The 23,107-nt window shown below is 31.0% G+C and overlaps 2 protein-coding genes across 4 annotated transcripts in view; both read right to left on the bottom strand.

The window, feature by feature from the left end:
• Positions 1 to 4,914, bottom strand: part of LOC127738433 (NACHT domain- and WD repeat-containing protein 1-like) — a 42,804-nt gene extending 37,890 nt beyond the window's left edge. For all 3 annotated transcript variants that reach the window (XM_052249675.1, XM_052249677.1, XM_052249676.1), the window contains exon 1: positions 4,773 to 4,914. In XM_052249675.1, the coding sequence (XP_052105635.1) occupies positions 4,773 to 4,822 (50 nt within the window). In that variant the 5' untranslated portion in view covers positions 4,823 to 4,914. The remainder of the gene's footprint in view (positions 1 to 4,772) is intronic.
• Positions 4,915 to 12,051: 7,137 nt separating this feature from the next.
• The window catches only part of LOC127698635 (collagen alpha-2(IV) chain-like), a 104,132-nt gene continuing 93,076 nt past the window's right edge, over positions 12,052 to 23,107 (bottom strand). Inside the window, exons 34-40 of the mRNA XM_052202193.1 lie at positions 22,203 to 22,337; positions 21,086 to 21,220; positions 20,426 to 20,581; positions 15,930 to 16,046; positions 15,402 to 15,593; positions 14,380 to 14,666; positions 12,052 to 13,691 (exon numbers count right to left, since the gene is read on the bottom strand). Of these exons, the coding sequence (XP_052058153.1) occupies positions 13,434 to 13,691; positions 14,380 to 14,666; positions 15,402 to 15,593; positions 15,930 to 16,046; positions 20,426 to 20,581; positions 21,086 to 21,220; positions 22,203 to 22,337 (1,280 nt within the window). The 3' untranslated portion in view covers positions 12,052 to 13,433. The remainder of the gene's footprint in view (positions 13,692 to 14,379; positions 14,667 to 15,401; positions 15,594 to 15,929; positions 16,047 to 20,425; positions 20,582 to 21,085; positions 21,221 to 22,202; positions 22,338 to 23,107) is intronic.

The raw sequence follows: 23,107 nt of genomic DNA, 5'->3' as shown, positions 1-23,107 counted from the left end.
ACAAGACTAAAAAAGGCCAGAGGCTCCTGACTTGGGACACGCGCAAAAATGCGGCGGGGTTAAACATGTTTTTTGAAATCTCAACCCTCCCCCTATACCTCTAGCCAATGTAGAAAAAACAAATGTACAACAGTACGCACAGTAAAACTCAGTTTAAGAGAAGTCCGAGTCCGATGTCAGAATAGGAAACGAAAGAAAATAAACAAAATGACAATAATACATAAATAACAACAGACTACTAGCAGTTACTGACATGCCAGCTCCAGACCACAATTAAACTGATTGAAAGATTATGTCTTCATCATATGAATATCAGGCACAATCCCTCCTGTTAGGGGTTTAGTATTATACCATCATAAAATATATGAGAAGAACATAAACCCGTGTCATGCCAACAACTTGTTTTAGAATAAATATGTTTAACTCCGATGCAAAGACCCTATAAGTGAATCAATATTAAAGCCAAAATATGCAATCTTTAATGACCTGACAACAGTATCGTAACTATATCCCTTCTTAATAAGTCTGTTTAAAGGTTTGGTTAGCTTTTGAGGTGAATGACGACATTTTTGTGCTTTGTATAGAATATTACCATAAAAGATTGGATGTGAAATACCTGAACGTATAAGATATCTGCATGTTGAGTTATATTTACAAATGATGTCCTTATACCGATGATAAAATTTAGTAAATGTTTTGACTAGTTTATGATATCGAAAACCCTGGTGTAATAATTTTTCAGCAATACATAAATTTCTCTCGCTAATATCTAACACGCTGTTACATACACGAGCGAATCATACAAGTTGAGATATATAAACACCATAAGATGGTGACAAGGGAACGTCACCATCTAAAAATGGATAATTAATGATAGGAAATGAAAAATCATCTCTTTTATCATAAATTTTTTGTATTAAGCTTCCCGTTAATGATATAGATATCAAGATCGAGGAAAGGACAGTGGTCATTGTTAGTATTAGCTTTAGTTAAAGTAAGTTCAACAAGATAAATTTCTTTAGTATACATACTGAAGTCGTCATTATTGAGAGCCAATATATATCATCCAAATATCTAAAAGTATTGTTAATTTTTTTGTATCAGATGTTGTTTCGATGAGTCTTTGCTGATTTTAGTCATAAATTGTAACTCATAACAATACAAAAACAGGTCCGCAATAAGTGGTGTACAGTTAGTCCCCATTGGAATTCCGATAACTTGACGATATACGGAATCTCCAAAGTGAACAAAAATGTTATCAAGTAAAAATTCAAGGGCAGATATAGTATCAAAGCATGTCCAATTGACATAGCTCTTTTGTTTGTTGCTACTAAAAAATGACCTAAAAGAGTTTGAACATATGTATTCGCATTCCAACTTTTTAAATGCCCATCTAATTAGGTGTGTGAATTTTTTCTTAATAAGAATATGAGGCAAAGTGGTATATAGGGTAGAAAAATCAAAACTTTGAACAGATTCAAAATCACCAATATATGCATGCAATTTATCAAGTACTTCCAACGAGTTTTTGACACTCCAAAAGTAGTTAATTCCACTATTTTCAAAGGCCTTATTTGAACAATTTATTATCAGGTTTTTGATTGTACCAAGTGTACTAGTAAGTAGAATAGACAATTTAGTAGTGGAACAATGACTTGAAGACGAAATAAATCTATATTTGTAAGGTGATTTGTGTAGCTTCGGAAGCCAGTACATAGTCTGTATATTGTCTGTATATTGTCTAAAAATCATTAGAGAAACAGATTCCACCACCAAATCTTGTGCAATACGATATTTATCAACCATCAACAGTTAAATTTAAAATATTCAAAACGCTCAGCGAGCCTCGCATTTTAAATTTGAAAATTTATCTGTCTCGAGTGAATAAATATTGTATCACACTTGATGCAGTGGTAGAATCTATATGTAACAACTCAAAAAATTGCATGTGATGTTGTATTTATTCAATATCAATAATATATTTTCAATCTATTCAATACAAACACTGATTTAATCAAGTTGATTTCTTCTCATTTCTTTCAAATTTTTTAGAATTGTTCCGATTGAAATTTGCATTTTTGTTTTGTTTAGTTATAGAATACATTTGAGAAGGCCTTTATTTAAACATCGTCATTTTCCAGTTTTTATTTGTCAAACACACAAAAAAAAAAATAATTTCAATAGAACAATGTTGAAAAATTTGTTAGAAATCAACTTTTAATGTTTGAATCAGTGTTTACATTGAACAGATTGAAAATATATTATTGATATTGAACAAATATAACATCACGTGCATATGCATATGCTAATTAACATCATTATAATTTAATTTAGAAGTTACAATGTATCATTTCAGTGTCTAAAGTTTGAGCATTTTTTGGTATTTTTCCAAAAAAATCCTTCAATTTCCTTACTAATACTTGACATAATATTGTGCCAACCTCTTCTTTTTTTATGTAAATACTTCTTGAATTAATTTTATATCATTCAAAGGCAGTTGTACTGATTATTCAATTTATATTCCATAAGTATACCAAGAAAGATGAAAAAAAATGCACTTTTCCTGAAAAATTTAATGAGGTAACTTTTCTTAAGCTAGGATAGAACAGTTGAATGATGCATTTCAATTACCCAAATAAGCTTGTATTCTTATCTTTAGAAAGGTAATAAACAATTTTATACATTCTATTGAGGCTAAGTCCATGAAGTCTGGTATTAAATTAACAAAGTCAAGTGATCACAAATTTTACCAATAACTTAAATGCCCAGTTTAATTTAGTAGCCCCAGTTGTATACTTTTTTACACCAAGATGTCGTTAAATGAAATTGGATACCTGCTTTTAAATAACATATGATCAAATCACTGAAAGACCCCTTTCTAAATTATTGAAAACTATCATTCTGCATTGACAATAATATCTTGGTGTAAATAAGATACACCCATTCAGGCTAATGCCCTCAAGGTGTCTTTTATACTTGAAAAATATTCATTTTGCATCTCTTTACCACACATAAACTATATATAATCATGATAATAAGCAGGATATTATGAATCCTGAAATTTTCTTCAATTCTCTGGTAAATTTCCCTGTATTATGTTATTTAATACTGTTCAAAAGTTAGGGGTAAATAATTGGAAACAGGGCAATGAAATGGGTCTATTCTTGTAAAAAGAGATGGAAGAAACCAAGGGAACAATATTTTTGTAAAATTTCTATTACATTCAAATGATTCAAGTCCCATTTTTATTTATCTCAGCTGAAATCTACATTATTTCAAGCTTGCAAGGATTTGTTGAAATAGTTTCAAAATACGAGAGCCCCCCCCCCCCCCCCCCCCCCTTTATGGAGCTACATTTATGATTTATGGTTAATCTAGACAGAATCTGTTCCACTCCAAACTTTATCTAGTTTGGGGGCTTGCTTGACCCCTTCCCCCTTTTCAAAATCCTGGATCCACATCTGAATACTACTAGGATCATGAGGTTGTCAAATGGTTGGACAATGATAAACAAGTTGTAGCTAGATACCGTGAGAATATCAATATCAATAAAGAGCTGGGCCATGAGCCCATGATACGCCCATTGCTTTTTCAACAAATAAAATTCCATTACTCCTCAATGTCATTTAAAAAACTAAAGGGAGCTTATTCTAATAGATATAAACCAGTCATCAAAGTTTCATGAAAACTGGAAAATCCCCCCTTTTTTAATGAATAAAATCCTTTAACTTGGAAACATAAAATCTAAAATTTATAAAAATTGAAAGGGAGCTTACGTCAATCAATATAAACAATTCACCAAAGTTTCGTGAAAACTGGATAAAGCGTTTTGAGTTATTGTCCTACATGTTGACGACAGATGGACGGACAGAGGTATACCATAATACGTCCTGTAAATGGGCGTATAAAAATTCAAAATCCTTGGTAAGACCTTCAGGAGATAAAAGCACAGTCAAGCACATAAAAAATTACCTTAATATCTATTTAAGATGCTTCTTTAATTGACATTGGGACCAACAGATAATTCATATATTAGTCCCAGCATCAAATTGTTTAGTATGGCTGAAATCTTTTACCATGGTCTTCTCAAAACCCACTTTTACTGGTTGTTGGGACTATTAAATTCAATATTATTGACATGAATGTCTTAACAGTGATTCCTCCTTTTATATGTGCTGTTGTGGTTTTATTTAAAGTCTCGGTTGTGTCCATCTACTTATTTCTACACTTTCTTTGAATTAAAATTCAAGCATATGGAAAAAAACAGCAAGTTATACCGAGAATTTTTTATAATAAACTTATCAACTTCATCCAATTGATAATTTTGAAAATCCATCTAGTTCCTTCATAAATTGGAGTTTGGTATCAGGAGGGTCCAACCAGAGACATATATACACATGTGTCTCTGGTCCAACCAATATATATGGCTAGTTGAAATGCAAAATTTCTGCCTCTATCCAACATACCCTCATTTGTCAGTCACAGTCAAATTTATTACTCTATCACAACCATGCCTACACATTTTATTAATTTCATATTTAGTTTGTCTTAACTATACATGAAATATTTGCCACTGGATGTTAAGCAAACAACAATTAGTCAACCGATAAGTGTGATCTATATAAAATATGGGGTTTACCTGTCCTTTTCGTAACAATTAACGTACACAACTGAACTTAGTTACAAGTAAATAGATTGACATTATAGATGTATCGATTTCCACAAAAATCAACACGTGTGGATTACATATAATGAAAATAAAATATACCTACCTTTCAGATGTAGAGGCTGCACTTGAGGCTTTAGAACTGCCGGACCCCATGGTCTCTCAAGAACACTTTTCGTACCGGGTATTCATCAGATATTCCATTCTAAAGAAAACATGTCTAATTATAAATTATATTTACGGGTGAATGGTTGTTTTTAGTGTGATCAGCTGATCTGATTTTAAATAGATCTGTGTGTACACTGTCACGAAATAGAAGTTCCTTCATGATATAAGTTCCAAATGAAAATGTATTCTGGAATATTATTTCTACTGGAATAAATATAACAGTATATGTTCCTAACGGAATAAATGGTATAGAATATTTGTTCCAACAGGAACAGATATTATGACATTGTTTGTAACAAAGTTTGCAGTGGAACATCTGTTAGGCGGAACAAATATACGTTGACACACTCTGAATGCACAGGTGTTTGTAGATGCTAATACACGTGCACGTGCACAACCGCCAGTTATTAGCCGTGTAAGTTGTCTTTTGTTGAGCGGTATCTTATTCTAAATAAACCATTATTGATTCCTTATTGGACTATTATAGTTTATTGTTAAGTTTGCTTATTAGGTGATATGATTCTTCAGAGACATATAATACATGTATTATATGTCTCTGGATTCTTATATACCTTGATTCGGAAGTAATTATTATCTGTATATTTAGTTGGACTTATGACATGTGGGGGGGGTTATGGATTTTACCTAACAAAATATTCTGATCCCAAATTTGATGAAAAAAAATATTGTGCTCAAGCATATGACAAAAAAAAAAATATTCTGAATCCAGATTTTCCCCATACCTTATAGTGCTAAATTAAAAAAAAATTACTTTGATTAATAGCGTCGAAAAAGTAAAAAACAAATTCCCGCATTGTGCGAAAGTAAATTTCTGCCTCAGACAAAAAACCATAACCCCCCTTGAAGTTAAATTGTTGCTCCTTAAGGACAATTTTTCAGTTTTGTATAAAAAATGTATTCTAAATGGATAATAAATAATGAAAGAGATGCTTCAAAAGTTGTGAAAATTTAACGGAAATATCAAAGATCTGCCACCAATACCAAATTCTCAACTAAAATACCTGGGGAATGTGTCCATGGAACACAGATGATGCCCCCGCTTGCATATAACGTTATAAAGGGACATAACTCAGGAACTGTTAAAAAAAAGACGCTACCCAAAGATCTTAGTTTTGTGGTAAGAGGCATTGTGTATAAGTTTCATAACATTTCGTTGAGACAAACTTAGGTTAGAGAACGGAAACATAAAATTCACCAATTTTTACATTTAAAAAGGGGCAGAACTCTAGAATGGTAAAAGTGACACCACCAAAATTCAAACTTGATCTGTGTTTTGTGGTAATAAGCACTGTGTATAAGATTCATAACATTTGGTTGAGGCAAAATTAAGTTAGAGAATGGAAACATAAGATTCACCAATTTTTTCATTTAAAAAGGGGCATAACTCTAGAACGGTAAAAGTGACACCACCAAAATTCAAACTTGATCTGTATTTTGTGGTAATAAGCATTATGTATAAGATTCATAACATTTAGTTGAGGCAAACTTAAGTTAAAGAATGGAAACGAAAAATTTAGCTATTTTTCCATTTGTAGAGGGGCATAACTCTAGATAGGTAAAAATGACACCACCCAAACTCCAACTTGATCTGTATTTTGTGGTAATTGTAGCATTGTGTATAAGTTTCATAACAATTGGTTGAGGCAAACTACAGTTAGAGAACGGAAACCAATTTTGGGAAGTACGGACAGACGTACAGACTGAGAAGGGTAAAACCTAATGTCCCCTCCGCGGGGGCATTAAAAACTCAACAAATCTATATTGATATATATATATAATAAGACAAGGTTTTATTTCCTGACCTGGGAGAGGCAAATGAAAGAATGGAGGTGCTACAAATTTTTTTTTTAGGTCTCAACCTTCATCCTTTTTAATCTTAATTGCTTCAAACTGATAAATTTGCTATTTAATATATATTAAAATAAAATGCTCGGCTGGGCGCAGCTTGATACGACGGCAGAGGTCGAACCCTGAACAGTTGGGGCAAGTATGGACACAACATTCAAGCTTGATACAGCACTGAATTTGGATTGTGATTAAATATTTGACACAGCATAGGTTTCTGACACAGAATGACTATAGTCTAAGAACTAAAAAATTTTTAATTTACCTATTCAAACCATATCATTATTATTTGCTTTTATATATAAATCAGAAATAACCAATTTAAAATGGAAAATTTTAAAGAAAAAAAAAAGGAACCCCTCCCAAATTTTTTGAACCCCCTTATGATTCATCACCCCCAAACTCAATCCCAGCCTTCCCTTTGTGGTATGGTACCTTTCAGTACAATTTCAGAGAGATCCATACACTTGAACACAAGTTATTGTCTGGAAACTAGAAAAATGCTTGTTTTTTGGCCCTTTTTTGGCCCCAAATTCCTAAACATTTAGGGCAATTACCCCCAAACTCAAACCCAGATTTCCCTTTGTGATATGGAACCTTGTAGAAAAATTTCATAAAGATCCATACACTTACACACAAGTTATTGTCATGAAACTAGAAAAATGCTTGTTTTTTGCCCCTTTTTGGCCCTTAATTACTTAAAATTTGGAGGCAATTACCCCAAAAATCAATCCCAGCCTTCCCTTTGTGGTATGGTACCTTGCAGTACAATTTCAGAGAGATCCATACACTTGAACACAAGTTATTGTCTGGAAACTAGAAAAATGCTTATTTTTGGCCCCTTTTTGGCCCCTTATTCCTAAACGTTACGGGCAATTATCCCCAAACTCAATTCCAGCTTTCCCTATGTGATATTGAAGCTTGTAGTACAATTTCAGAAAGATCCATATACGTACACACAAGTTATTGTCATGAAACTAGAAAAATGCTTGTTTTTAGCCCCTTTTTTGGCCCCTAATTCCTAAAATTTTGAGGCAATTACCCCCAAAATCAATCCCAGCATTCCCTTTGTGATATGAAACCTTGTGGTACAATGTCAGAGAGATCCATACACTAACACACAAGTGATGTCTGGAAGTTACCAAAATGCTTATTTTTGGCCCTTTTTGGCCCCTAATTCCTTAACTGTTGGTACCATAACCCCCAAAATCAATCCCAACCTTCCTTTTGTGGTATTGAACCTTATGGTAAAATTTTATAAAGATCTATTCACTTAAACTAAAGTTAGAGTGCGAAAACCAATGTGTCTTTGGACGACGACGACGACTACAACGACGACGACTATAACAACGACGATACCAATATACGACCGCAAAAATTTTTTGCAGTCATATAAAAACCACAAAAAATTGATAAAAGCAGTGATAGAACAACATTATAGTTAAAATGTATCATCATATTTTGTTTAAGCCAAAAAGAAAGATTTTAAAGACAATTACTAAGCTTGTAAGCTTTATAAATAATATTATTATAAGAAACTGAATCCAAAACGTCTAGTTTATATGCAATTCTTGGTGTTAGAATTATACTTCCCCAATAAATCACACTAAAAATAAAGTTTTAACATAAATATGATATCTATCCCTGCTGTCAATGTTTAAGCTAAGGATGTTATGTTCATTGAGATCATCGAGGTCACAACAAACACAGGAATATCACACCTACTGATGAGGAGCCAGTGGAATTTCAGCATCAAGGAAAGGAAAATAATAATAAGAAAGGAAAAGTCATCTTGTTTATTATCATAAAATTGGTATGAAGATTACTATAATCAATTCTTATATCAAGGTATCAATAAGATCATTGGTTATTTTTACTGATCATGATTGAATTTTATGTTGATAGTCTTAAAGATCAAGCTTTTACTACAGATATCACATAAACTTATTATCAAGATCCATGAAAATAAGGTCAAGGTAATATTAGCCCTTCCAGACATGAACATCTTACAATAATTCTATACACCAAATATAGTTGATACAATGCTAATAGTATCTGAGAAACTGCTGTGAACAAAAAATTTTGAATTGACTAATAAACAAGGAAAATGAAACCAAGGTCAGATGAATTTAATAAATGGCTATATACTACTAACAATCATTTCATACACCAAATATAGTTGACCAAATGCTTGAAATACAGTAGATCTATTCATATTTGTAGGTACCAATTTTGTGGTTTGGAGAAAAATTATTTTTTTGTGGATACAGGATTCTGTTGATTTGCCAAAGTTTGTATTCAATATAATAGAAAAAACAAAGGATATGGGGTATCCATCCATGACACAAAATCAGTACATGCACAGCAAAAAACACATAAAAAGCAAAGGAACAGCATTTTTATTGCTGTTCTTCATCTCAAAGTCACAGTGAGGCCTTCAACAGCCTATATAAAAAGTATACTTCATTGCCCTTTTAAATTCATTATTCATCTATATGTATGGAATCTAGGAAAATTAGTACCCAACAATTAATAATGAATCCACAGTATCTGTAAAGCAGACTTAATCACTAAAGCTTAACAATGACCAATTAACCTTAAAAATGAGGTCAAAGTCAGATGAACCCTGCCAACAGCACATGTACACCTTAAAATCATTCTATAAACCAAATATAGTTGACCTACTGTTTATAGTATCAGAGAAACATATCAAATCACAAAAACTTAACATTAACCAATGAATCATGAAAATAAGGTCAATGTCAGATGAACCATTCCAGACAATCATGTACACCTGACAATCATTCCATACATAAAATATCATTGATCTACTGCCTATATTATCTGAGAATTGACATAAACAGAAAATTAAACATTGATCAATGAACCACGAAATTGAGGTAAAGGTCAAATGAACCCTGTCAGATTGATGTGTACATCTAACAATCATTCCATACACCAAATATTATTGATCTACTGCATATAGTATCTGAGAAACGTGCTTATATAGATAACTTTACATTGAAAAATGAACCATAATGAGGTTAAGGTCAGATGAATCCTGCCAGACAGACATGCACACCTTATAACCATCTGCTTATAGTGTTTGAGAAATGGATCGATTCAGTAAAACTTACCTTGCTTACTGATTTTTGAAATGAGGTTGAGGTCATGTGAACCCATCTGACAGACATGTAAACATATATTGAACATAACTATCCTAAGTTCCTATTACCAGTACTAAAAAAAAAGGTGAGAAATTCACACAAAAATGACAAAAAATATAATTTTTAAGCAGTCTCTGAACCATGAAAATGAGAATGAACATCTGACAGATGAAAACCTTGTAGCATAGGGCATCTGTATACAAGGTATGAAGCACCTGGGTGTTCTTCCTCGTTTATAACTAGAAACGTTAACATACAAGTCCTTTGGTCTATAGATATTTGAGAATCATACCACATATCCTTATTTTTTTTCCTTAAGGGTTGTAGGGCAATTCAGAAAGACAAAAACTTCTGTAGTCTGCAGTGGAAAATTTGGAAGATGCAGATATAACAGAAAGTTTATTAGGTTTTGTTGAGCCTGCTACATTTTGTCACAGAAGCGAGATACAGCGATCCTACATTCGGTCATCAGCTTTTTTATGAACACAGACAGTATCCAGAGTACAATTTTGAAAATACTTTTCTTCATTTTTCAATATTTTACTGATAAATAGACTTGAGTTTTTTTTTGGCAGTTGACATTTAGATGCAGTCTGGGGTTCAAATTGTTAGACATCAATAACTTTTTCAAACCTAGAATTTTATGAAACTTTGGCACAAGATTTTTCATAATTTAGATGATTGATTGATCCATTGATGGTGTTAAATGCCACTTTCAGAACAATTGACTATACTGTGGCATTTAGTTTCTATTGTTGGAGGAAGCCAGCTAGAAAGCTCGGAGAGAACCACCAATCTTTGACAGAAAAACTGACAATCCTAGTCAATATAAAGATTGGAATCAAAGGCACCTGCCATGTGCAGGGTTCAAACTTACAACCTCAGTGTTAACAAGCTAGACTTAGACCTCTCATCCCCTAGGCCACTTATAATTTAGAGATAATATCTGAAGTAAACTTGTGAATTCAAGACTTTAATTAATCCTTATTGAAACTGGTTTAAAGATTTTTATTTATTTTCAATTGAAGATTTCTTGCTGTTGTGCAAAACTTTGCTGTTGTGCAATACTTAGTAAATCTGTTTACAAACTAAATATAATAATTTACACACCCTATTTGGTGTGTATCTCCTGCCATATCAGTATTTGTTGTTTCTTTATATAGATCAGAAATAATTTATGTTAGAACCAGCTTAGCCAGTATTAGAAAAGTCTTGTTTTTGGCTCCTATTTGGCCTCTAGTTTCTTAACGATTAAAGCCACAACCCACAAAATCGACCCCAACCTTCTGTGTGTGGTATGGAACCTTGTGGTACAATTTCATAGAGATCCATTGACTAATACTATTTAGTAGTAATACTTAAGTATTTGTCCAAAAACCAGAAAAAACCTTGTTCCTTTTTTTGGATATTTTTACATTAATACCATAACTTTGTCAAACCTTCTAGGAATGTTATGAAACTTGGACAGAAGCTTTTCCAAGATCAAGAAATAGCATCTTCAGAAAAAAAAAATTAATTAAAAATTCTGTATGTTACTGATAAATGGACTTATTTTTTTTTAGCTGTCAACACTATGCATTTACACTGACAGCAGCAATCACAGGCTAGACACAAAGAACCCCTTCAACTTTTTCATTGCATGTTTTAGTTTTATGATATATAGTCTTGACAGGAAAAATGTAAGGTTAGGAAGGTTAGTGAACACATAAAATATGTTTAACCAAATCACATTTTGTGCCTTTACTAAGTCAGGAGCCTTTAATTCAGTGGTTGTTTTTGTTGTCTGTCATATTGTTTTTCCTTTATTGTTGGTTTTCTTATTTGCTCAATTTTGAAGGCTATATGGTTATCTATATTAGCTTAAATCCATGATATTTTGGACTCTGTTGGATAGTAGTCTCATTGTCAATTATACGACATCTCCTTATTTTATGAAGGGTAAACCAGACAATGTGTTGAAGCTGTTAATTGTCTTTGCTTGTACATTTGTTTTTCAGAGAAGTTGTGATTTTCTTATTTATTATTTATAACAACAATTTCTTATTTGTTGTTAAAGGCGGTCATTATCTGACCAGTGATGTCATGTTGTCAAGGCTTGCTAGAATTTATCAAGGGGAGATAATAGAACAAAATGCTTGAGTCGGATACACTTGAAAATTCAAATGGAATAATTAGAACACAAAATAAAAAAAGAAGAATTTATTCAGCAACATGAATTTATTGACTAGAATACATTGAAAATTTACTTTAGAACAAAAGTTTCCTTATTTTTTCCACCCTCTAACCCCGAATTGCAAGGATCTACAGTGAATTGAATTGTATAAAACAAAAACAAAATTTTTTTTTTAATTATTAATCTAAATCATTTTTGAAAATTCTAATGTAATTAATATTCAGTTGCTCTTTTTCTACTTTAGCAGAATGAAATAAAATGTTTGTCCTGCACTGTCATGACTTTCACATAAAACAAATAACGAACATTATCAGAAATATGATAAAATAATAGAAAATGTTCTCATATGAAGTATAATATTAATGTAACATTAAAGGCATCAGAAATATTAGGCCATAAATTCTTATTATGTCACACAAGACTGTATATCAATATGAACTACACACATTAATTCCCTCATTGGCCTCTAATCATAAAAATAATCAATATTGTCCTCGGATTTCAATAAAAGACAACCGATGTATAAAAAAAGAATCACAAAAATAAGACAATAAAAAATATTTCATTAAGAGATGATTTTTATTAAATAACAATACCGGCTTATTTCTAATTTAAATATTATTGTTCGGAGGCCTATAACTGTTGCTACTTTTTGGACAGAAGCCGGGTCTTCGGTCCACTTTATTTATAGTGGCTCATCTCTCATTTTGTTAATCCAAATATCTAAATAGCTGACTTGATAACCTTAACAATTATAAATCATTTAAGAATTTCTTAGTTGAAAAATAGTCTTCGATGAATAGTTTAATTTTCCCTTTACCTTTTCAAGTACTGCTCTTTTTCTATTATTCAATTAATGTTTTAAAAATTAGCATTAATTACCGGTACTATTTTCAAATAAAAATGGATCACATTTTTGAAACCAGGATCACTTATCAAATATATCTGGCAAAATCCTTATTTTGTTTTTTTTTTGGCACGTGTTGTCTGGCATATAATTAAAGAGCAAAAACATGCATCATGTAAAATGTGAAGACATATATTTTGTTGTTTCTTTAAAAAGTCATAACAACAAATATAAACATGACAATAATATATACAAAAAAAAAAAGATAAAAAAAAAAAGGTTTCTATTAATAGCTATCTACAGATCTAAACAACGAGACAAATTTGAGTATTCATATTCAAATTGGCAGTGAGAAAGAACATTTTATACATCACAGAAATAAAATAACATTTGAGCATATCAAACTATATTGAACTATTATTTGCAGCATAATTTCAACCTTGAAATAGTAAGGCACATTTGGTTATTGCCATTCACACATAAACTATTTCTCAATCACTCACATATTTAGCCATCATTAATTAATTGTTCACTTAGAAAGACATATTAAACATTTTTGACACAAACTTGACATCTACTGACACGTGTACGGAGATTTCCAGCTTTAAGAGTTGATGGTATAGGACTAGAAAACTGTGAATTTTGATCTATGGTTGTGAGCCAGAAACTGTATTTGTTTGCATAAAAGTGACAATTTCCACCATCACCATTACATTCTATAAATGGAGTAGCTCTGAAATCTTCTAGACAACTGCCAGGGCTGGACAATGACTGTCCTCCTCCGCTAGGTCCTGCTCCAGTGTGCTGCAAATTTAAAAAGCAAAATGTCAATTACATTTATAAGGCATAATTATGTAAATAATAAACAAAGACGTGCAAGCTGTTCCAATAAATTGATATACTAGTCCATTCTCATTACCTAAATCAAAAGTATCGTACTTTCCCTTATTTCACAGTACTGAATTTTCTAAGTCTAATTTTTCTTTACTTTTGTAATTATAAAAAAGTAGGCTTTTCTTTCTTACTAAAACAATAGAGTGATAGTCTTGGATTTCATAAATAGCTAAACCACAAATTTTAGTGTTCAACACAGTACAAATTTCTTATAGGCTTGTATGCAGACTTTGGGTAAACCACGAAATCCAAGCATTCACAAAAATATATATTCTTTTCCTCAATCCCCATGAAAATAAATGAAGCAACAGTATAAACAAAAAGGGACCATATTTTTGGAAAATCATATTTTATTAATGTTCTGATGAGTCAATATATGTAATTGATAATGATGCTGAAACTGTTCAACATAATTTTATATCTGGACAGAAACTGTCTGAATTGGTTCAATCCCTCCATTTATACAGTAAAATTCAAAATATTAAAATTCAAAATAGAAACTTGCCACATCAAAACTTTATCCAACCAACATTTTTTACCTATCTACCCATCAAAATCAAAGTTAGACCTTTTAAAAATTTATAAATGGTATGCTTACCATAGCAAAACTGTATCCAATCCACATTCCTGACCAGCCAATGGGACACTCTGGAATCTGTAATGTTTGACTGTGTACAGCAATTACATTAGCTGGGGCATCACATACCACACATCTACTGATGTAACGAGAGATATCGTTATCTGTCACAGGCATCATGGGTAAAGGAGCATTTGTAGCCAACCAATAGGATTTATCGTTTCTGTTGGCATAGTTACAAACATTGTTTGTGTTACAGAAAAGGAATGGCATTGTGCTGAATCTCCGGAGACAGGAACCAGCCCAACCTAAAATATCAAAGGTCAAATTTAAATCAGAAATTATTTTTTGATACCTTATTGTTTATTAAATATTGTTTTTAGGAGATACTATGAGCACCTTTTATTTACTTATCAATTGAAATATTTCACCTCTATATAAACTATACTTAAATTGGTAACATAAAGAGTTACTGGTGATTGAAGTTTGATTCTGTACTAAACCATTGCCATTATCTTTATATCTAACCATAGATGTTGTTTTGAGTTTTCACCTTATATAACCATAGAACTTATTTTTAGTTTTCATTTTATTTAGCCATAATCCTTGTTCTTAGTTTTCATCTTATTTTACCACAGACCTTGTTTTCTATTTAACAATAAGCAAATCTTTCAGTTTTCCACTTATTTAACCATAAGTCTTGTTTTCATCTTTTACAGTCTAGTTTTGAGTTTTCATCTTTTACAGTCTTGTTTTGAGTTTTCATCTTAATTAACCATAGGCCTCATTTTTAAATTTCCTCTTTTCTAACAACTGTCTAACCATATGCCTTGTTTTCAGTTTTTTATTATGATTTATTAACTGTAACTTTTCTATAAGCATTGTTTTGGATTTTAATGTTTTTAATAATAGGATCTGCTTATAGTTCTCTTACTAATGGTGTCTAAATATATTTTGGCTTTTAGTAAAATCTTGCTTTTAGCATTCCAGATGACAGAAATATTATATACACTTGATTTTATTTGTTTCTGGCAGAAATTTACCTAAATCTTGATGCTGAGATCTTTCATTTCCTTCAATGTACAATAAACTGTATCCATCCCATATTTTGGTAAGTCTTTCTGGACAGGTTGGAATCTCTTGACTCTGACTGTGACGTACTAACAGGAAACCAGAGGGTGGAGTATTTCCTGGCAATCCTGGACGTCCAGGTTCTCCCTCTAAGCCACGTGCACCTTAAATTGAAAATTAAAAACATTACTAAAAATTCAATTATGATTTAGTTCACATCAAGGAACAACATGTCTTTTACTAATACTTTTGAGGACATCCAGTCTAACTGACATATACATGCATATGATGTAATAAAAAGTTATTCTGACAGGATTTGAGACAAATACTGTAAAATTACTTTTATTTTCGAGTATTCATTTTAATTGTTTGTGTGCAAGCATGCATGGATTTGTGTGTTTTTAAATTCAATGTTTTAGGATTAACACATTCCTACTCAAAGAAAACTAAATATTACATTTGGTACTAAAACTTGTACCTCATAAACAAGTGAAACATACCTGGAAGTCCATCCTGACCAGGAACACCAGGGAACCCACGCTGTCCTAGTTCACCTTTCATACCAGATAAACCATCCAATCCACGACCTCCTTTAATACCAGGAAATCCAGGTGGTCCTTAACAGAAAATATGAAAATATAATAACTACAAGCAGATAAAAGATATTGATCAGGACCAATGTTTATATATATATAATTATTCATTTTAGTATATGTAGTACTAATTTAACCACAACATGCTACATTTAAACCATTTCAAACACATAACTTCAGTTTTATGTTTACAAAAGTCCCATTTCACCTGACTGCTTATCTGAATATTAATGCTCAGGAGAGAAAGGAATATTTTCTTTTTATAAACTGCCAACTAATGCAACATGAAAAAAAAGACTTTTCTCTGAGAAAGGCCAAACATCAATATTTTTTATTTTATTAATTGAAATGAGCAAATCAGCCCTAATACGGATAAATCAGCATGTGCAATACTGGTGACGTTGTCCTGTTGATATAAATCCGGAGTTAATATTGGTTTTAGGACAGGGCCAATATGGAAAAAGCAGTATTGGCCCCCGGGCTTGCCCCCGTATAAGCCCATGGACTAATACGGGACGGGACGTTCACTTCCGGTTTCAATTTTCTTACGCCTTAGTTTACTTAACAGTTAACTTTGGACGTATCGTTATGCATAAAATACATTTGTATTCATATATTTGAACTTAATATTTTAAAAAAGTTTGAATGATGTTCAGTGTTTTGTAACGTCTTGAAACGGAAATATTTCTAAGCCTTTTCGAGTACGACTTCAGATTATTTTTACTGTTTCATTTCCATTGATCAATCATCAGAACGCAGACGATATTCTAGAGCTTAACTGGAATCCGCTTGTATTTAACGCTTTGCTCAAACAAAGTGTAGTAGTCAGTCGAGGACCAGCTTATTCTAGAGCAAGAATAGTTAAACTGTCTGATTTATTCTTCCCAGCTACTTTATATTTGCTAGATAAAATGAATTGTAATAGTATAAGATTAAGTACTTGGACGAGAAATCAGGATTACATTCGACAATGTTGACAAAAAATCCAACGTGAAATTGCAAAAAGACAAGTTCATATATGAATTTCTGTATCTTCTTCTACTTTAAGGTAAGTTGCTTACAGTGACTTGACTATGGGTGTTACTGTATAACTTTACCTTTAGCTTAACCAGATTTTAAAATTGACAATACAATAGGGACATTTAAATTGACCAGTTGGTATTGTTAGATTTAAATCTACCTTGATGCTACCTGTACAGTTTTTTATTTACCTATTCCAACTTTACAGCATGCTTTTTTCCTGAAGTTTTTCTTTACCTAGGATTATTCTATTCAAAAATTGATAGGGAAGAAAATATTTTTGGTTTTCATTGTTTTAAATCCCCAATATATATGATTTATCTAATTTTTACCTAAAATTCTAAATCAGTAAAAGATTAAATTAACTACGTGTTAATATGTTTGAAAATTTAAACTGTTTTTACATAATAAATGCTTCTTTAAAATTTTAACCCTTATACATAGTATTGTCCAGCTGCCAGTGAAACAAGAAATAGCTGTTCAGGTGTTTACAGTTTAAATTTTCAGATGGATATGTTGTTCATTTCCTCAAATGACCCTTCAAGATTTCTATTTTGAATTATTATTTGCAATGTTTGAAATCTATTGGTATCATTGTGCATACAATATTGGATTTATTTTATTTGAATTCACTTCTAAGACTTTTAATAGTAATTTTGCTTCTTAAAATGTGACTTGTTTTTTCCAAGAATTTATTGTCATGAAGATATCAAGGAGGAAATAATTCATTCAAACTGTTTTGTGGGGCTTACATATGATGATGTACATGTAAACTTCGAAAGAATTTTGTAGTATACCTTGCAGTGTTTTTTCTTTCAAATCTACTTTAATATTAGTAGGACTTTTGTGCATAAAATGCTGTGTTCACTCAAGGAAATTCAATTTTCATAAGATGGGATTTAGTTATGTTAAAGATTAAAAAATTTCAAAACTGGATTTCAAGTAGGAGATATAGTGTGAGTTCAACCAACATGTTTTTGTGGCTTTAAATGTGATTTTGAAAACATTCATTATTAATTTTGGGATCTATTAACCCAGTGTCTCACCTACTTTTTCTGTTAATCGCAGGCTCAACAAAAATGAGGAAGTAAATCAATAAAAATATTCCTCTTGATTCTATCTTTTGATTGTAAGATGCTTCTGTCCAAGTTTGGTAAAAATCCAGGATAGTTTATGAATCTATTAAATGTTTAAAAACTTTTAACTGCAGACTGAATGTAATGTTAATTGGAAGAAAACAAAATTTCCTTCTAGATACTAGCATTTGATCATAAACAAGCTTCTGTCCAAGTTTGGTACAAATCCAAAATAGTATAAGAAAGTTATTAAAATTTTAAAACTTTAACCACAGAGTGAATGTGTTGTTTCCTGGCGGAAAATCTAAGTCCATTTAAAAGTAAAATATGGAAAAAATGGATTTATTTTTTTACAAAATTTCCTTCTAAATACTAGCTTTTGATCATAAACAAGCTTCTGTCCAAGGTTGGTACAAATCCAAAATAGTTTAAGAAAGTTATTAAAATTTAAAAAACTTTAACCACAGAGTGAATGTAATATTTCCCGGCAGAAAAACTAAGTCCATTTATAAGTAAAATACAGAAAAAATGGAATTTTATTTTTACAAAATTTACTTCTGGATACTATCTTATGATTATAAACAAGCTTCTGTCCAAGTTTGGTAGAAATCCAGGATAGTTTAAGAAAGTTATTAAAATTTCAAAAACTTTAACCACAGAGTGAATATTTGTGGACGCCGCCGCCGATGGAATGTAGGATTGCTATGTCTCGCTTTTTCAACTAAAGTCGAAGGCTCGACAAAAATGTATACTGTGGATATAGTTAAATCAAGTGATATAGTAAAAATATGAATAAAATATTACAAAATATTTGTAAAGTGAGGATAACTATTTTGAATATAATAATGGAAATGATTAAAAAATTACAAGATTCTGAATTATATAAAGATTCTGCACCTGTTTAATTGGGATTTATATCATGGGAAATTAAACAGAATATACTATGGATATAGAAAAAAATCTAGTGACGTAGTGAAAAAAGTGAGAAAAAAATCCAAAAAGTTAATAAAATTAAGAAAATATTTAAAATCTTTGGAATTCTGGAGGAGATGTCAAATATCAGTGTCAATAAATAAATAAAATTGTTTATTCAACTATGATTTTGATATTTCAAATTTTCAATATGCATAAACAATTTGTACAAGGAACATGTCAATAAGTATTCATCAAATTATGGAAATAATAAATTTATTAAGATTTCCACAAGAGCAAAAGCAAATTATATTGAGTTATCTCCCATTAGAAAAGGCCAAAGAGATGAAAAAAAAAGAAGTTTTTTTCAACAATACAAATGAAATAATGTAGCGATCGAAGTGAGTGAAATATAAGGACTTGATTATTCGGGGTACCAAACACTCCTAGTATTTGGCTAGGAAAACATTAAGATGAAATGGAGTGCATTATAGGCCATGCAATTTTAAAAATACCCTGCAAGAAAATAACATATATACATTCTTGTTTTGGCTTAATCACTCCTAATATTTTAAATGACAGTAAAATACAAAATCTCTCTATTTCCTTCTAAACATTGTTTCTTTGGCAATTGTATGACCAATTACTTCTAGGAATACACTCATTTCAATGATAAAAAGATTGTAATGACAATGTTTATTTCCTTTACTTGTTTAAGGATTCTCTAATAAAAAACATGGGAAAGTGTTTTTTTTTCATTAAATCAGAAGTTTTCAACAAATATTTATTAAATCTTTTACTGATTTAGAATTTTAGGTAAAATTAGATAAATCATATTTATTGGGGATTTAAAACAATGAAAACCAAAAATATTTTCTTCCCTATCAATTTAAAAAAAAAAATAATCCTAGGTAAAGAAAAACTTCAGGAAAAAAGCATGCTGTAAGGTTGGAAAAGGTATTAAAATAAAAAATTGTACAGGTAGAATCAAGGTAGATTTAAATCTAACAATACCAACTGGTCATTTTAAATATCCCTATTGTATTGTCAATTTTAAAATCTGGTTGAGCTATAGGTAAAGTTATACAGTAACACACATAGTCAAGTCACAGTAGTTTAAGTGAAGAATTAAAATCATTTAATAAAAGTGTTATGAACTGTCTGTTTCTGTATTGGCTCTGTTATAGATTCTCGATCAGCTGTATTGGCCCTCGACTCTTCGAGTCTTGGGTCCAATACAGCTAACCTTGAATCTATAACAGGGCCAATACAGAAACAGCCAGTTAATAACACTATAATACCGACTTTATCAGCTCATCCTAGCAGGCTCACTTGTTATTCTTGCTAATAACGTCATGATTAAAAAAAGATATTCCAGTATTCTATAAATTTTACCTCTGAGTCCAACTTCTCCTTTTAGTCCATCTTGACCAGGGAAGCCTCTCAATCCAGGTATTCCTGGTTCTCCTTTTGGACCTGGAGGTATTTGTGCATAATTTATAACACCTGGTAGACCTGTGTTTCCTTTCTCACCAGGTAAGCCATTTAATCCTTGAAAGAAAATAATGCATATAATGAATTGATGTGAATAGACACTAATATTAACAAACTATACATTTTTCTTTAATTTTATGATAACGGAGTTAAATATACATGCATTCAACATTCATTCAAAATTTATTAGTCATGGTACTTTTATTTTGAGAAATAAAAGGCTCAAAATTTAACAGATTATATGTATTGAATAGGAGAAGAAAAAAATTGACGATAAAAACCGAAATTCGTTTATAGATATTATAACTTTTTGGGGGGATATAAAATTAAAACTCAGTGTACTACTATTTGTTTTCTTGCTATTTTAAAAAATAGTCCAAAGATTGAATATTTACAATATCAATTCTTGTGAATTTATAATTAATAGCATTCTTGCTAGAACATGACAAATATTGAAAAGATCAAGGGAGGTAATATTTTGACACAAGATTTCCCACTGCCGAGGAAGATTTCTTCTTTGTCAAAGAACTAATTCTCTCATTTCAATCTTTCCAATTTTACCATTTTCTCCGGGTTGTCCATCAAATCCATTTCGTCCACTTTCTCCTTTAGGTCCAGGATTTCCAGGCAATCCATCTAAACCTGACTGTCCTTTTTGACCTTTAGCTCCAAAGCCACCAGGAATACCTGGTTCACCTGTAAAGGAAAAGTAATTCAAATATAAAATACAGATTTTGTTTTATACTTTCTGTTTGATAAATAATACTGTTTTTATTTTATATCACATCATTAGATTCTGACATCATTTTTATCTTTAGTAATCATAAATTTTTTCATGTTTGTTTTTTTACCAACCCCTTCCTTAAAAACAATGAAGATAGATACTCTCTAAAGAACTGCATATACTCTCTTACTGATATATCCCATTTTGGTGCACTTAAATTTGTTATCAGATATATCAACATTGCATCATTTAAAAAAATCACTTCTATGAGGGTTTTATTGCTGTAGTAAATTTTAGGTCATTTTTATCAATTCTGTATATCATTGTCTTTCTTTCTCAATTCTATATATTTTAGCACCCCATTATTCTCTATTCTTTATATTTTTTGGCCTATTTTTCTCTATTCTTTATATTTCTTGACCATTTTTCTGAAGATTTGACCCATTATTCTCTATTCTGTAAATCTCATCAAGACCCTCTTCTCTTCATGGTATTTCTTTCATTTTATAACTGTGTTTTCAAATCATGTTGTAATGTCTGTTAATGTGAATGTCAGGTTGCCTTAGTTAGATTCATACATGTTCTTTATTCTCTTATTCTTATTCAGATAAATGATCAACAGTCTGAGGTCAAAACACTTTTCAAATTGGTACTTATAATTAATTTTTGAAATCCATTATTCAAAATTTAACTTCCTTTTCTTATAGACTCATTTTTCAAGATCTGACCTAACTACAATATAATGATAAATTGAAATGAATTATGTATGCAAAAAGATTTAAGTATGTATTTCCCTTATTATAATTATACAAATTGAAAGAAAATAATAATAATGAATCATAATCCAGATAGAAATTTTTTTAAAACATTTTTGGAAAATAATTTCAAATAAAGGGAAGTTTTCCTAGATAAATTTTTTCCAAGGACTATATCATATCTGGATATTAAACTAACCTTTACGACCATCCAATCCAGCGGGACCCTGAGGACCAGGTAAACCATTTAGACCTCTATCTCCTGATTCTCCTTTACGACCATTCACTCCAGGTAATCCATCAACACCAGATTCTCCACGGAGACCAGAACTACCTAAAATGACAATTAAAGAAAACTTGAAAAATGACAAATGTTTACATGATTTTTGTTGAACACATGTAATTGAGTTGGTGTCTCATTGACATTTATCCCTTGTCACCTTTAAATTTTACATAACAAACAATGGTAGGCTTTCATTTTTAAAAAAAATCACTTATTTCAAATGTGACATACAATTTTGTTCTCATTTTTGCAACAGTTTGTCACAAAAGTCACTGCCATCATCAAAAATACAATATTTACATGAAAATTGGGTAAAGTTGTGAAAATAATAATTTGTCTGATTTTTATCAATATTTTGGTTTTATCAATTAATGTAATTAACAGATGAACTACTTCTAATATTAGGTAAATAACATGAATTCAAACCTTTCAATAGTGGCTCAGTAATCACTCATTTGTAAATAAAATGGTTGTTCAATTACCGGTACGTGTTGTATAAATTTCAAGTTACTCCATAAATATAAAAGTACTCCAAACAAATACAACGACATGTAATAAACCTGTAAGTTTTGAAAGGATTCTACAGCTGACAAACTACTTGTAAAATAGCTGTAACCTAATAATTACATTACATGTATGTTTCATAAGAATCTGTCCTTTTGATTGGACAACAACATTTGCCAGGCATTCCAAATCATATTTCATTTCTCAATAAAATGCAACATTCATGACTGCATGTGCTTTCCATGACAACGTCACAAAATGCACAAGAAACAAAAGATATTACTTGCTATTCATGGTTGTAGCATATAAATGTAATT

This window comes from Mytilus californianus, unplaced genomic scaffold (assembly GCF_021869535.1).
Source record: "Mytilus californianus isolate M0D057914Y unplaced genomic scaffold, xbMytCali1.0.p SCAF_4, whole genome shotgun sequence".
Lineage (NCBI taxonomy): Eukaryota > Metazoa > Mollusca > Bivalvia > Mytilida > Mytilidae > Mytilus > Mytilus californianus.
Note: the sequence above shows the minus strand (reverse complement) of the source record. Positions and strands in the feature narration are given on the sequence as shown.